The sequence below is a fragment of the Protopterus annectens genome, chromosome 11.part0 (assembly GCF_019279795.1).
Source record: "Protopterus annectens isolate FY-2018-M chromosome 11.part0, PAN1.0, whole genome shotgun sequence".
Classification (NCBI taxonomy): Eukaryota; Metazoa; Chordata; order Ceratodontiformes; family Protopteridae; genus Protopterus; species Protopterus annectens.
Window position 1 is genome coordinate 1,144,011,711 of NC_056745.1, and position 14,926 is coordinate 1,144,026,636.

General features: G+C 36.1%; 1 protein-coding gene across 1 annotated transcript in view; it reads left to right on the plus strand.

The window, feature by feature from the left end:
- LOC122815037 (gamma-secretase activating protein) overlaps positions 1-14,926 on the plus strand; it is a 1,452,063-nt gene that overhangs the window by 788,331 nt on the left and 648,806 nt on the right. The window contains exon 12 of the mRNA XM_044087286.1: positions 2,900-2,955. Within this exon, the coding sequence (XP_043943221.1) occupies positions 2,900-2,955 (56 nt within the window). The remainder of the gene's footprint in view (positions 1-2,899; positions 2,956-14,926) is intronic.

Here is a 14,926-nt window from a genome sequence, read left to right on the forward strand (position 1 = left end):
TTTTATATTTATGAATCCCATTTCACTGAAAGCTAACACTATATTAAATCACCACCCCTAGCTGTATATACTAACTTCAGGATCACACTGCAGTGGGGAAAAGGGCATATACATTTTATTTGCCCAATAGTACTTACATTCAGTGAAATGTGATTCAGTGAAATGATTTTTCAGTGATATGAGCTTTCAGCGATTTGGTGTGAGTGTTTTGAAATTCAGTGAAATGGGTTTTCAGTGAATCAAAGTAGACCCGTATATATATATATATATATATATATATATATATATATATATATGTATATACACGCATCTAAATCTTGAAAGCTCATAATCTTGAAATTCAAAATACTGAGTTCAAAATCTTGAAAGTTCAAAATACAGAAAACTCAAAATACCGAATTTCATAATATTGAAAAACAGAGTACACCAACACTTACAATATTCCAGCACAACTACACAAAACATATTACTCTTCTCGATCTGTAAGCAGGGGGACAAGCTCCCCTGCACCCCCCCCATGTGGAGGTTGCGCCCCACACACCCCCTGCTACTTAAATATACCAACTCAGGATCACACTCCATGGAAGAAAATGGCAAACATACCATTACGTGCTTCATGACTGCCTGTTGTAACCTTAGTCATGTTCCCTTTTAATTTGCTGTACAACATAACTCAATTAGTGTAGTAAAGTGTGATTTCGGAGTTGATATATTTAAATAGCAAGGGGTGTGGGGGCACAGGTGGGCTTGCCCCCCTGCTAATAGTTAGAGTAAATTAATATGCTTTGTCTTTTATTTGTTTCTCTATGTACTTCTGGTGGACTATAGTAAATGTTAGTATCCTGTAGTTTTTTTCAATATTATGAAATTCAGTATTTTGAGTTTTCAGTATTTTGAACTTTCAAGATTTTGGACTCAGTATTTTGAATTTCAAGATTATGAGCTTTCAGGATTGAGAAGCGGACCCATATATATATATATATATATATATATATATATATATATATATGTATACATATTTATATATTTATATATATATATATATATATATATGTGTATATTTATTTATTTATAGGTATATTGGTGTGCGTGATGTATATGATGCATGTAGATGAATAAATCTCACACACACACAAAAATAAGGATCCCTGCCTGAAATCATTTGACTATCGAAATTCATTTAGTTGAATGACCATTTGGTTGAAAGTACATTTTTTTGACTGTGTATAGCTTCCTATAGTTCTGTAATATGGAATTATAAGCATGCAGAAATAAATGAAAAAGTTTTATGTGATGATTGTGGTTATCTATGATCGTTACTGGTGTGGTTTCTTTTTGTCCACTGGTAGTGATTTCTGTGTGTGGTGTTTTCACTTTTCTATTCAGTTGTGTGATTCATACCTCTCAACCTCTTAGCACAAAAAATCTGGATAAAACCACAAGTAATTGGATGACAAAGACCCCAGAATAGGGGCACTTTGTTAATATTGCTCTTATAAACTTAGAAAGTTGGTAGAATAACATGTTTTGCAGTAGCATGCATTTTTCTGAAGGGTTATTTTTGTTCTTCCTTCGGCTTTTCCCGGTTAGGGGTCGCCACAGCGGAACTCCGGTCCGCTAATGGTTGGCAGTAGATTTTTTATGGGTGCCGAGGTATGAAGTCTGAAACTCAAATGGCTGCCATTATTTTCTACTTCAGTCCTCAGTGATCTGTCAGAAAACCATCAATTTTTTATGAGGAACAGACCGAAAAATATGAGGCAAAAATTTGGACATTCTGTGAAAATCTGGACAGTTAAGAGGTATAGTGTAATTATGGAGACAACTATTTAAGTAAGGAGGGGTTGTAGGGTCAAAGCTCTTTTACAGCTGATTTCTCAGTTAAGGGTCTATATCAGTAGCTCGAACTGCCAAAAAAGCAAACACTCTTTGATCGAGCTTTAAAGATCAAACTTCTAAACAGCAAAGACACGGAACAGCAATTTTTTTTCCTAGGGAAAAAATCACCCCTACTTATATATACCAACTCCGAGATCACACCACAGTGGAGGAAATGGCAAACTTCCGAAGACAGCACAGTGATTTTTTTTCACTGGGAAAAAAAATCGCTGTTCCGTGTCTCCTGTTTAGTGCCTTCAACCTTTAAAGCTCGATCAAAGAGCGTTCACTCTTTTGACCGTTCAAGCTTCTGATATAGACCCTTAATTAATGCCTAAACAGGAACTGGGCTTTTGGACCTTTTTCTTTTTTCTATTCTTTTTGGAACATTTTCCCTTGGGTGCTTTTGTCACTATGATGTTTGGAGTTTGATTAAATGGTGTTTCAACAAAGTGGATCTTCAAACATTTTGATTAAATGACATGAACATTCAATTAAATGTGGGTATATTTACACACTCCTGCATCCTACTTGATGGTCTGTGCATTTATTCTAGTAGTTTGACCTCAGCATGTTTTTCAGTAGATAATTAGTGAAAGAATAAGTGCTATCATTCCTTGCCAGAATCCTTGTTTTATTTGTAACATATCATCAGTAGGGAATGCTGTTGGGCATGAGGTGAAAGGGAGCATTAATCTCTTTTAAAGTAAAATAATGTCTGAGTTTTAGCTTTATATTGTTGGTTCATCTCACATTGAAAGATTTAAGGGTTAATGCTGAGTCTTGCAAATAAAAATGCACCACCACCTCTGAAAAACTGCTGTGTGACTGAACTTTAACACAGTCTGATTTCATGCAAGTCTGTCTGTCTGCCTGTGTATTAGGAAAGAGAGTTTTGACTGCTAAAACAAACTGTTTTATATGTAGTTTAACAAAATAAATGTCTCTAACTTAGAAATGTATCATAAAATATATAGTGTTCCTGATTGTGTCTCTGTTAACTGGTTATTTGTAATTACAGAAAACAGAAGAGAGAACATCAAGTTCCTTGCGGACTATACTTCAGAATGCAGAAAAGTAAGCATTTTTAAAATGTGGAAAGAATCCACCATGAAAAGTCTTTTTTCTTTGTTGCTGTAAAATTAGCTACTTGGTATGAATATAGTATAACTTTTACTTTTGTGACCAGTAGAAGCTCTGCCCTCAAACCTTCCTCTGAAACCAAAGTGAGTTAAAACATTTCCCAATCACACTTAAGAAAATATTCTCTTGCAGCAAGCAGTAATAAGAATTGTTATTGTATATTTGGCCATTCTGCCTATGACTGTTTTCATAATTTTCTGTACACTATATCTGTTCACTATATTGTCTCATATATTCACCTTACAACTTTATATACTAATATGTCAGATTAGTTCTTATTCTACATTTCTTGAAATTGTTCTCTTTCCTCTAGAATTACTTTAACTAGCAGATCTAGGAGACTGTGTCTCTGATACCCTCCGTGTGAGAGGAATATAGACGCCTTGTTGAAGTTTGAAGTCGTTTATTCAGTTAAGTAGGTAGATGGATGAGTATTCTTGTTCCAGTTTGTGTATGTGTGACTGCATGTCTGCAGGGATATGAGTCATACCTCTCAACCTTGAAACATCAAAAAGCTGAACAAAGACCCATGAAAAGTAGGTAAAACTGGTCAAACATCTGGACACTTCTTAACATAGAATTTACATGCATAATTATGTACCTCCAACCACTCCACTGGAATTATAGGATATCAACATTCAACTGCAAATTGAAGAACAGACAAAATACAAAATAACAGATATCCTTCAGAAAAGGCAAGTTAACACAAAACCTGTTATTCTAACAACATTCTAAGTTTATAAGAACAATATTTAAAATCTTTCCCTATTTTGGTGTTTTTGTTCCACATTATTTACGACAGTACGCAAATTTCTTGTGTTAGGAAGCTGAGAGATATGGTCAGTAATATATATTCCAAGACAGTAACAACACAAGCATGACACAACATTGCAGACAAGCACAAATTCAGGCACTCTTCTCCTGTATCATTTCTCACTTGCCTGGCTTTAGAAAGCAGATAGCCTAGAAATCAGCTGTAGCCATGCTGTAATACTTTCAGTGCTATTGCTGTGCCATTCGGCAAACAGTGCTCCCCAATTTAGCAACAACCCCCCCCCCAAAAAAAAGCCTTTAAACAAATATTCACATTCTTTCCACAGCTTGGCTTTCTAGAGTCTTTAAATGCTTGCAGCTAAAAGCAGCAGTGATCTGTGCTCATGTACCACATCTTATTGCTGGAGTGGATTGTTAATGCAGCAAAATGCCTCACAGACATGGATGAAGTCTTTAAGGAGTGAGAGAAACAGCTAACTGAACAATTCCCAGCTACATGTTCCAGCCAACTGGGAGGAGAGTGGGTGGTGAGAGCAGTCTGTTATAACTTCTGTCCTAATGATATTTGTAGCATTTCTAAAATTACCCAAAACATGGTTCCAGAATAAGTCACAACAAATTAGGATGCACAAGACAAATTGCAGTAATGGCACAGTCACACAGCTACATTATATTCAAAATTTACATCCCAAAACAATAAGACAAATAACCTACACCATTACTTTTTCATTACATAAGCAGTGTGAACAAAATGCATGTGGTATGAAGTGAAAATAAAGAATATGATGCCCGTAATTGCCAAGTGTATTTACTGCCCTTCCCCATATAACAAATCGACTACATAATCTAGGTTAACTTTGCCACCTCAGGAAAAAAACTGTAAAGTATTGCACACTATAAAAAGCATGAAAAAAGCACCACAAATAAACTTCACAGACTTATAGAAAAAAAGCAGAGAAGTACACAAAATCACCATTGCTGTCATCTCATAAATCAAAAAAAAAAAGACGTGCTTACTAAAAAGAACACTTGCCTGATAGCAAGAAACAAACTAAACTCATACTTTTGAACTAAAACGCAGATGTACTGACTAATGACACTACAATAAATAATGCATAACATATCACACTTTTCAAGCAATTAATATATATCTATATCTATATATATATATATATATATATATATATATATATATATATATATATATATATGTATATATATATATATATAAATTGGAAAGTGACTAAAGCTGTATAAATAATTTCATGTACAATTTAAAATTACCTGCACTTGCTAATCAGCTTCTAACAGTTAGGCACAAGGGAGTATGTATGAGATGTATCATGTACTTACGGGAGTCGGGAAGCACTACTTACTCTGAGCCGTTAATTTACTTTTATCAGTCATCACAAAATGCTGCTAAAACTTATAATTAACTGTTGCCTTGCCTTCATAGACACCAATTTGACACAACATCATCTCCAGTTGGCTGTTCCAAGTTGCTGTAGCATTAAACAACTGTTTTTTTTTTTAGTTTAAACCCTGTAAGTTACCCTGAAAGACAGTCAGACACTGTCTCACAACACGAATATCATTACACATGGCCCTGCACGTTGCGGGATATGTTGGCAAAATGTAAATAAAAAAAAAGTCAGGATTTGAAGGGGCCACTCAGGAATTTGTGGAACTGTCTTATTTTCCCCAAAAACATGAACTACTACATAATTTGGGACAGTTGAGAGGTATGGTATGAGTGGTCTTAAATGTGTGTGTGTGTGTGTCACAGTACGGGGTTAGGGGATCAAGTGTGTGTGTGTGTGTGTGTGTGTGTATTTATGTATATGGGTGAATGCGTGTGGTCGTGAGTGCAATCTATATCATGTTGCTTGCATGTCTGTGTATTTGTGGGGATGTCTGTAATTGTGTGTGTGTGCGTGTGCGTGTGTCTGTGCACACGTATGAATGTCTTCATCGGCATGGTACAGTGAATGAGGGGGAGTAGCTGATCAAATGCAATGTATGGGCCTTCAGTAGTAATTACCACTGAAAAGTGCTGTTTAGCACTGGTGATAATTACACCTAATTAAGAGACACTTGTATGTGACTTGGATTTTATGTAGGCATGTGCAAATTCTGGTCATTGCAGTTGTCACTCTTGCACAAGAGTACTATCTTTTGTGCTAGAGATACTCACTCATTAAGTATTCTAGTTTGGACATTGGGTATGTTTCGGTAATAACATCTCGGTTTACAGTGAACTTACAATCACTATACTTACAGTCATCTTTCTTTGTCACTGGAACAATAAATTGAGACCATTCACTGTTTCACTGGACTGATAATCTCTTCTTGTGTTATCAGAATTCACCAAGTGCCTTTCCAGTGTGAATGCCAGAAGAAATTCATAGAGCAGCTGAAAAAAAACACGTGTATTCCTCTACTAGCAGCTTTTACATTATGCAGTGTGCCTCCTCCTCCTTGAAAAAAATTAGAATATATTTCCTACTCCTCTTAAGCTGACTTTTTTGGGCATACATGTTTGAGGCTGTTTAACTCTCCCAGTTAATGGAGGTGTAGTTGAAGTCTTTAAGATAACAGTGTTTGACTTAATGCACAGAGACTCCAGTCTGGTTACGTAAGAGGTATGGGATGAGGGCAATAAAGAGGGAGTCCAATAGTTCACTATTTTAAATGCCTTTAGGCTGCCAGTTCATGTGAAGTGGAGCACCTCTTTGACACTGTTCAAAAGGAACTGAAAAAATGCCAGCACAAAACTCAGTATATATCAGCAACAAAACTACAGCAACACTAAGGTAAAACTTGTGTTTTAATACATATCGAGCAATTCAGTAATCTAGACCGGTTTCAGCCTAACATGGCTTTCCTCAGTGGAACAAGAAAAGTACAAAAAACAAGGCAGGGCTTTTCTCTTTTTCCAGTACTGTTCAAAAGGAACCTGGACGAGTGTTTGGGGCACTGTAAATTCTTAACGGGGATAGCACCCACAACCCTCCTGGGCAGTCATTACTAAATACAGTCCTGGGTATTGAATAGAGTATCTGTGGTATTTAGGGTTGCCACCTTTCCAAATGCCCAACGTGGGACATTTGTGCTACAAGCATCAGATTTTGCTGGGCAAAACATACCCACGGCCAGTACAAAGGACAGAACTTCAGTTTTTTGCCTGAATAAAAGTCTATTCTTGTAGCATTTTAGTTCCTTATTCTGTTTCTTATAACATTTAGGTGTTTCAGATACAGAATAACTATTTTATGCAACTATGACATAAAATATAGAAAATAATTTTGTCCTAAAATCTCAGGACATTTGCCATTTTTTCACATTTTTTGCAGGACACAACTGCCCAAAGAGGGACTGTCCCTCGCAAAGTGGGACAGGTGGTAACCCTAGTGGTATTACATTGAGATGAAATGGCTAGGCTTGAAATGACTTCTGGGTCAATAGCCTAGTAACCTCTTATGATCCTATGAACATGGAGGAGTTACAGGCCATTACCTTATCTAACAAGTCTGAAGGTGAAATATTTTTTTAAGAATATGGAGACATTGATGCCTTTAGTTTCTTCATGTAATGCAGTGGGCCTGAACATGTGATACACATTGAAACCCTGTACAGATGGACTGCTTTCATTGGTCTTGAACCAGATCTCCAAGACGATGTATATATCAATGTTTCCAGGGTAAGTAGTACCTATAAGAAGTGAAGTTTTTTTGTTAAGGATTGTAGCACTGAGCAGCAATCATCTTTATGTTATCTGGATTTTGTTTTGCGGAAAGTTTTAGCAGACTGATGTTACCTAAAAAGGCACAATGGGGCTAGACAAGGATTAAGCCAATATACAAAAGCCTTGGGGAGATTGGTGGAGGCCATCCCTGCCAAAACAGGATTGTCTAGCATCTCTTCCTAAGCTGATATATATTGTACCCTGTTTGAATGACACCAGAAGCTAAGCCAGTTGTTGAAATCAGTAATCTTTTGTTCATATTGTGGCATTATTCTATATGATGATAAAATGCTGCTCAAGGCTAGATTAATTCCTGCCTCAGACATGTATTCAGAGAGATCTATCATGTCTCTCTTCATATTGTCCAGAGACTTACACCTCAAGTCATTTATACCCTTTTGCATCTTGACAGTTTCATAAGTATTCTTTATGAGCAAGGACTTTGGTGCATGTATGATGTGGCAAATCCTGGCACCTGATAGGCAACTGACCATGACCACCTGTTGGCACTGCTCAGTGAGTGGTTCATAAGTGTGTTTCCTCATGGAGCCATGTATGATTAGGATACTGGATTGTGTAGACGTTTGACTTACGGGCTTTTGAACTGAGTTAGTGTAACTCTTTGGTGGGTGTTGCCTGTGTTGTGAGTTTGTGGTACTTGTTTCACAGGTTACATTTAAGAGGCCTTTGTGGTTTAGGTAGGTTGCTTTTCAGAGCCTTAGCATATGTAAGTCTGTGTGTTTGGTTTGAGCTGTGTATGATTGGTTTAGTGTGGTGCTGTGTTGTGTGTTACTTCTTTTTATTTGTTGTAGCTTTGTAAGACTGCTTTACCGCCAATAACATTATATGAGTACATCTCACACACTGTCTTTTTTTTTACATATAGATGGTTGTCAGTAAACATGAAACAATTTTACATTGTCTTAGGATGCCCATTTCAACCAAGCTGGCTATAGAGATGGTCAGAAAGTGCAAATCCGTGGTTCCAGGTGCTTGTAGCACCACATAGCAATGAGCGCCAGGGCATGCAAATGTGAGTAGTTTTATAGCTGCAGAGAACAGCTGAATAAAATTGAAAATATTCAGACAAGCACACTATCCAATAGCAAAATGACACTCTTCAAGGATCTGCAGCAGTCAGAGGCCTAGAAATGGCAAGTTCTTTCTCTATTTCCACTAGTGTTAAGCCAACGCAGATTACAGATAGATTACTAACAATCACAATAAACATGCATAGATGTTACAATAAACTCAGTAGTGTTGGGAGGGTGGCCTAATGATTAAGGTGTTTGCCTTACAAACACAAGGTGTAGGGTTTGAGTCTCACAAGGGATAATTGGCTAGGCTTACAATGGCTCACAAGGGCAGTTAGCTTAGTACTAACCTATGAACACAAAATGTAAAAGCCAGGTCTGGTATTTTAGTCAGCTATGGTGGTAATTTGTCACAGTCAGTAGCTTTACTGCTAAACATGAAGCAGTGCACAAGAAGTATAGCAGCTCATAAAAAAAAGATCAAGAAACCTTTTTGGATGAAAAATAAACTAAATGAAACCCAGTATACTGAAGAGCTAGCCAAGAAATATAAATGTGGGAAATGTAACATACTTATGCCTTTAGAAATTAATAGAGGATGCCTCCCCAAAACAATCACCCATACGTAACTTTAAAAATGTCATCTTTCTTTTCCTTTGTCTTTCTTTTATCATTCTTGTCACACTTGCTGTTATTAACAGATTTTGCTATTCAATTTAGTCATCAGTCTGCATGCATTATACTTCATCTGACATTAATCTATTTACGCTTACATACCCTTCCCACATGAACATGTCACCCTAACTGAAACATAAGGATTTTTAGTCCAATATACCTAAATATGTTCATATCATTCTGATCAACATTTTCCTTAATGCATTTCCTGAAAAAGCCAACATTGCTATGCCACATTTTGTATAGCATTTTTATCATTAAGTTTACCATTTCACAGTATTGTTTGGGATAATTTTTCTTCTTCCATGCTCAGTAATAGTAATACATGTGCAGGGAAAAAACGGGGTTAATTAGTCCTTCTGAGTTTGTCATTCCATCTTCTGGTTTCTGTTGATTTAAAAAAAAGTCAGTCACAGAGGGGTAAGTGAGAGGGGCATGAACTGAATAACACTGGTTCCTTGTTTCAATGCATTTCATGCAGTTTATTCAGATCTGCCCACTTATGCCTGTTTAGTGTGTTACACTGGGGAAGCCTCATACCCTCTTAAGTATTCTATGTTCCTTTCTGATAGGTTGTAAAATTGTGCATTTATCTTGCCAAAAATCTGTTGACTGTTAGTTGGTCCCCCATCAAGGTCCTATGAATCCTGACTGTCTGATCAGCCAACATCAGTGTCCTACATATCCTCTGTTGTAAGCTGTCCAGTCATTAGTTCTGTCTCTGGTTCATATGTCACGTTTGTAGACATGTCCCCTGCTATTCCTAAGCTCCTGTTTGACAAATTAGTGCTAATGACATGTTTTTGACCTAATTTCCCCCATGATTATCAGGTTTGCCTTATTCCCTACTTTTTTTGTGTACCAGAGATTGATTGGAGAAACATTTAATGATCTCACTTTTCTTCTATTGCCTATATATACCCTGAATTGCTTCTCTTGACTGCCTCAGAGTGTGATTTATTTTGTGTTGATTCCCAATCCAGTAGAAAACAGTCCATATCCAAGGGGACCGTGAAGGAAAAAGTGTGAGTTCCTTCCACCAGTTGCAATGTGGCCAGGTAATGCAGTGAGACCCCAAAACTAAATTCCCTTGCTCAGTGTAGATATGGACCTAGTGCTTTGCAATTAAAGCAGCACTATAGTCTGGCACCACTCCGATCTGACTCCCTGTCTCTTTCAAGTTATTTGGTTGCATTCTGTATTTTTTAAATTAAGTTTTTGTCATAGTGTGAGCACTTGAAAATGAATTGCCTGGGAAACAAGAAATTCTGCTGTTGTGGTGTCAGTGGGAAGCATTTGTCTCAATAGGAGTTTGCAAGTTTCATTTTGATAAATGCTACGGGTTCAGTAACCCCCACTCTGTTAGGGAGTCCTCTGTTTCTGACAAAATTTCTGTGTTTGATCACTTGTCTACATTATACAGCTTTGCTTCTAGCTACAGTGCACGATTTTGTAGATCAGATGTGTTTTTAGAGTGAGTTGCAGTAACAGACTTGTTGTGCTGTCTTGTCTGTCTGTCTGTCTCTTAGAAAGTTCTTGTTGTAGCCACTCTATCTGTATATAATGCTTATCCATAGTTGACATTAACTGTTTAATATCTGTAGAGGTATTTTACATTAACCACAAATCACCAACTCCTTTCCTCCAGAATACAAAACCAAAAACAGAAACTCTCCGCTTGCTGTACCATAAAGGGCTGCCCTCCAAAAATAAGACCACGCTGTGGCAACCAAAACTTATTACGAACAAAAAGTTCCAAAAAATAGCCCAACACACTGATGGCAGGCTAAAAATATAAATTTAATATAAATTCTCAGAACGACACATAATACAGGAACAAAACTGAGATTGAGCGCGCTTTTGTCTTTAACGTATATACTTCATCAGAATCAACTCCTTACAATGGATGAATGTCTTAAATATCATGTGACTGAAAAATAATGATTAAATAATTGGATAATTGCATGATTGTAACAAAAATGCTGTGGTAGTTACTAAATACAAAATCTATTCTACCAGCGCACCACCATAAAAAACTGGCGTATTTGTAAGAATATACCATTTAAAATGCATACACAGGAAAACAATCACACAGTATCTAAACTGTCAAAAAACAACAACAGTAACATATGGATGTAAGTACGAATATAAAGTGCAAAGTGCAAAATAAAACATCACATAAACCCCACATATAACAAAATAAATTGTGCTTCATGAGGCACAAACAGTGATAATAAAACTTCCTTGTTCAAAATTAATAATGATGCAACTGAGTATAGTGCCTAGATATAAATAACTAACTTGATCATGTTATGAAATATGGAATATATACAAAAAACAATTAAATATATTGGATTATAATAAATATTACTAAAATAATTTTAAAACAGTCTTTAAAAGTTTATCTCTTTTTGGGATTATTTGCTAAAAGCTTCAATGCAGGTTTTATGGAGAGGTGATCGTTCATCCCCATATGGCCACATGCATCCAACCTCAGCTGCCATATTAATTCTCTGTATTCCAACAGGGATTCCCAATCACCTCCCCTATCCCCCTTCTTGACCTCCTCTAGGACCCAAAACTTAATATTGGCATTCTCACATGTGGTAGTTTGTCCAAACAGGGCATTATTATCATTCCTCTTGTTTATGTCCCTCATATGCTCGTAAATGCGTTTTCTTAACTGCCGTTCCGTTTTACCAACGTAATAAGCCCCACAAGTCGAACAATATGCGAGATAAACCACACCCCTGGTGTAACAAGTGTAGTATCCATTACACCTCAATTTCCTCCCAATGCTCCTCAGAAATAACTCCTTTTCACCTGTAACAAAGGAGCACTGCCCACATCTGCCACATTTATGTGTCCCTGCCTTGGGTTGTGTCCCACTTATTCTCGAGGGGTCCTTCCTCTCAAATAGTTTTTTAAAATTGAAGTTCCTTCTATAACTAAATCTTAAGGGCTGTTGGAATATAGATAATTTATTACACATCCTGGAAAAGATTTTCCAGACCTCATTTATACCCTTTTGCATCCAACCAATCCCCTTATAATATGTGAGTGTTAGACATGGTATATCATTGCTGTCCATTGCACTACTTTTAGTTTTCCTAATATTTGCCACTGTACCACTAGTGGTCAAATTATATATCAGAAGTGGTAAATAATGTGTACTACTTTTTTTAGGACTTCTCTCTTAACATTTTTTATGAGCCCTAAAGGATACCCTCTCTCCCTAAATAAATTTTGTATTATTTCCATTTCTTCCACACATTCATGGTTTTCACTTGTCATTCGTGAGGCCCTGATCATTTGACCCTTAATGATATTTCTTCTTAAATATAAGGGATGGTCACTCTCGAAATGTACATATGAATTTGAAAAACAATTTTTTCTAAAAATTCTAGATTTATATTGTTTAACCCTTTTGTAGGGTTGTAGTATGCAAATATTGAATGGAATTGCACAGATTGAGGAATTTATTCAATATTTGCATACTACAACTACCTTCTTGCAATTTACATTTCAACACAATTTTGACCAGGTCAACTACCTTGATGTAACAATTAGTAAGAACAAAAGGGTTAAACAATATAAATCTAGAATTTTTAGAAAAAATTGTTTTTCAAATTCATATGTACATTTCGAGAGTGACCATCCCTTATATTTAAGAAGAAATATCATTAAGGGTCAAATGATCAGGGCCTCACGAATGACCAGTGAAAACCATGAATGTGTGGAAGAAATGGAAATAATACAAAATTTATTTAGGGAGAGAGGGTATCCTTTAGGGCTCATAAAAAATGTTAAGAGAGAAGTCCTAAAAAACGTAGTACACATTATTTACCACTTCTGATATATAATTTGACCACTAGTGGTACAGCGGCAAATATTAGGAAAACTAAAACTAGTGCAATGGACAGCAATGATATACCACGTCTAACACTCACATATTATAAGGGGATTGGTTGGATGCAAAAGGGTATAAATGAGGTCTGGAAAATCTTTTCCAGGATGTGTAATAAATTATCTATATTCCAACAGCCCTTAAGATTTAGTTATAGAAGGAACTTCAATTTTAAAAAACTATTTGAGAGGAAGGACCCCTCGAGAATAAGTGGGACACAACCCAAGGCAGGGACACATAAATGTGGCAGATGTGGGCAGTGCTCCTTTGTTACAGGTGAAAAGGAATTATTTCTGAGGAGCATTGGGAGGAAATTGAGGTGTAATGGATACTACACTTGTTACACCAGGGGTGTGGTTTATCTCGCATATTGTTCGACTTGTGGGGCTTATTACGTTGGTAAAATGGAACGGCAGTTAAGAAAATGCATTTACGAGCATATGAGGGACATAAACAAGAGGAATGATAATAATGCCCTGTTTAGACACACTACCACATGTGAGAATGCCAATATTAAGTTTTGGGTCCTAGAGGAGGTCAAGAAGGGGGATAGGGGAGGTGATTGGGAATCCCTGTTGAAATACAGAGAATTAATATGGCAGCTGAGGTTGGATGCATGTGGCCATATGGGGATGAACGATCACCTCTCCATAAAACCTGCATTGAAGCTTTTAGCAAATAATCCCAAAAAGAGATAAACTTTTAAAGACTGTTTTAAAATTATTTTAGTAATATTTATTATAATCCAATATATTTATATATTTAATTGTTTTTTGTATATATTCCATATTTCATAACATGATCAAGTTAGTTATTTATATCTAGGCACTATACTCAGTTGCATCATTATTAATTTTGAACAAGGAAGTTTTATTATCACTGTTTGTACCTCATGAAGCACAATTTATTTTGTTATATGTGGGGTTTTTGTGATGTTTTATTTTGCACTTTGCACTTTATATTCGTACTTACATCCATATGTTACTGTTGTTGTTTTTTGACAGTTTAGATACTGTGTGATTTTTGTCCTGTGTATGCATTTTAAATGGTATATTCTTACAAATACGCCAATTTTTTATGGTGGTGCGCTGGTAGAATAGATTTTGTATTTAGCAACTACCACAGCATTTTTATTTGTTAAATCATGCAATTATCCAATTATTTAATCATTATTTTTCAGTCACATGAGATTTAAGACATTCATCCATTGTAAGGAGTTGATTCTGATGAAGTCTATACGTTAAAGACGAAAGCGCGCTCAATCTCAGTTTTGTTCCTGTATTATGTGTCGTTCTGAGAATTTATATTAAATTTATATTTTTAGCCTGCCATCAGTGTGTTGGGCTATTTTTTGGAACTTTTTGTTCGTAATAAGTTTTGGTTGCCACATCGTGGTCTTATTTTTGGAAGGCAGCCCTTTATGGTACAGCAAGCGGAGAGTTTCTGTTTTTGGTTTTGTATTTTACATTAAAGTAGTTAATTTGTCTAAAACTTCTCTTATTGCTTTTATTTCTTCTATCAGTTCATTTGACGTTGCCGCTATATTGGATTCCCATCCTGCACGTTTTTCACAGCAGTTTTAGTTAAATGACAAAATTATTATTTTTTTTTTTTAATTTAACATTACTGGTACCTTTTATGATTGACCAGCTGATCAGAATGTCTGCCATTCACTTCTGTCTAATTTTCAGCTGAAAAAGGGATTTAGGCTATTAAAACTTTGTTAAATCTGCAATTACAGAGGTGAGAAATTCGACTAGTGCTGCTGCT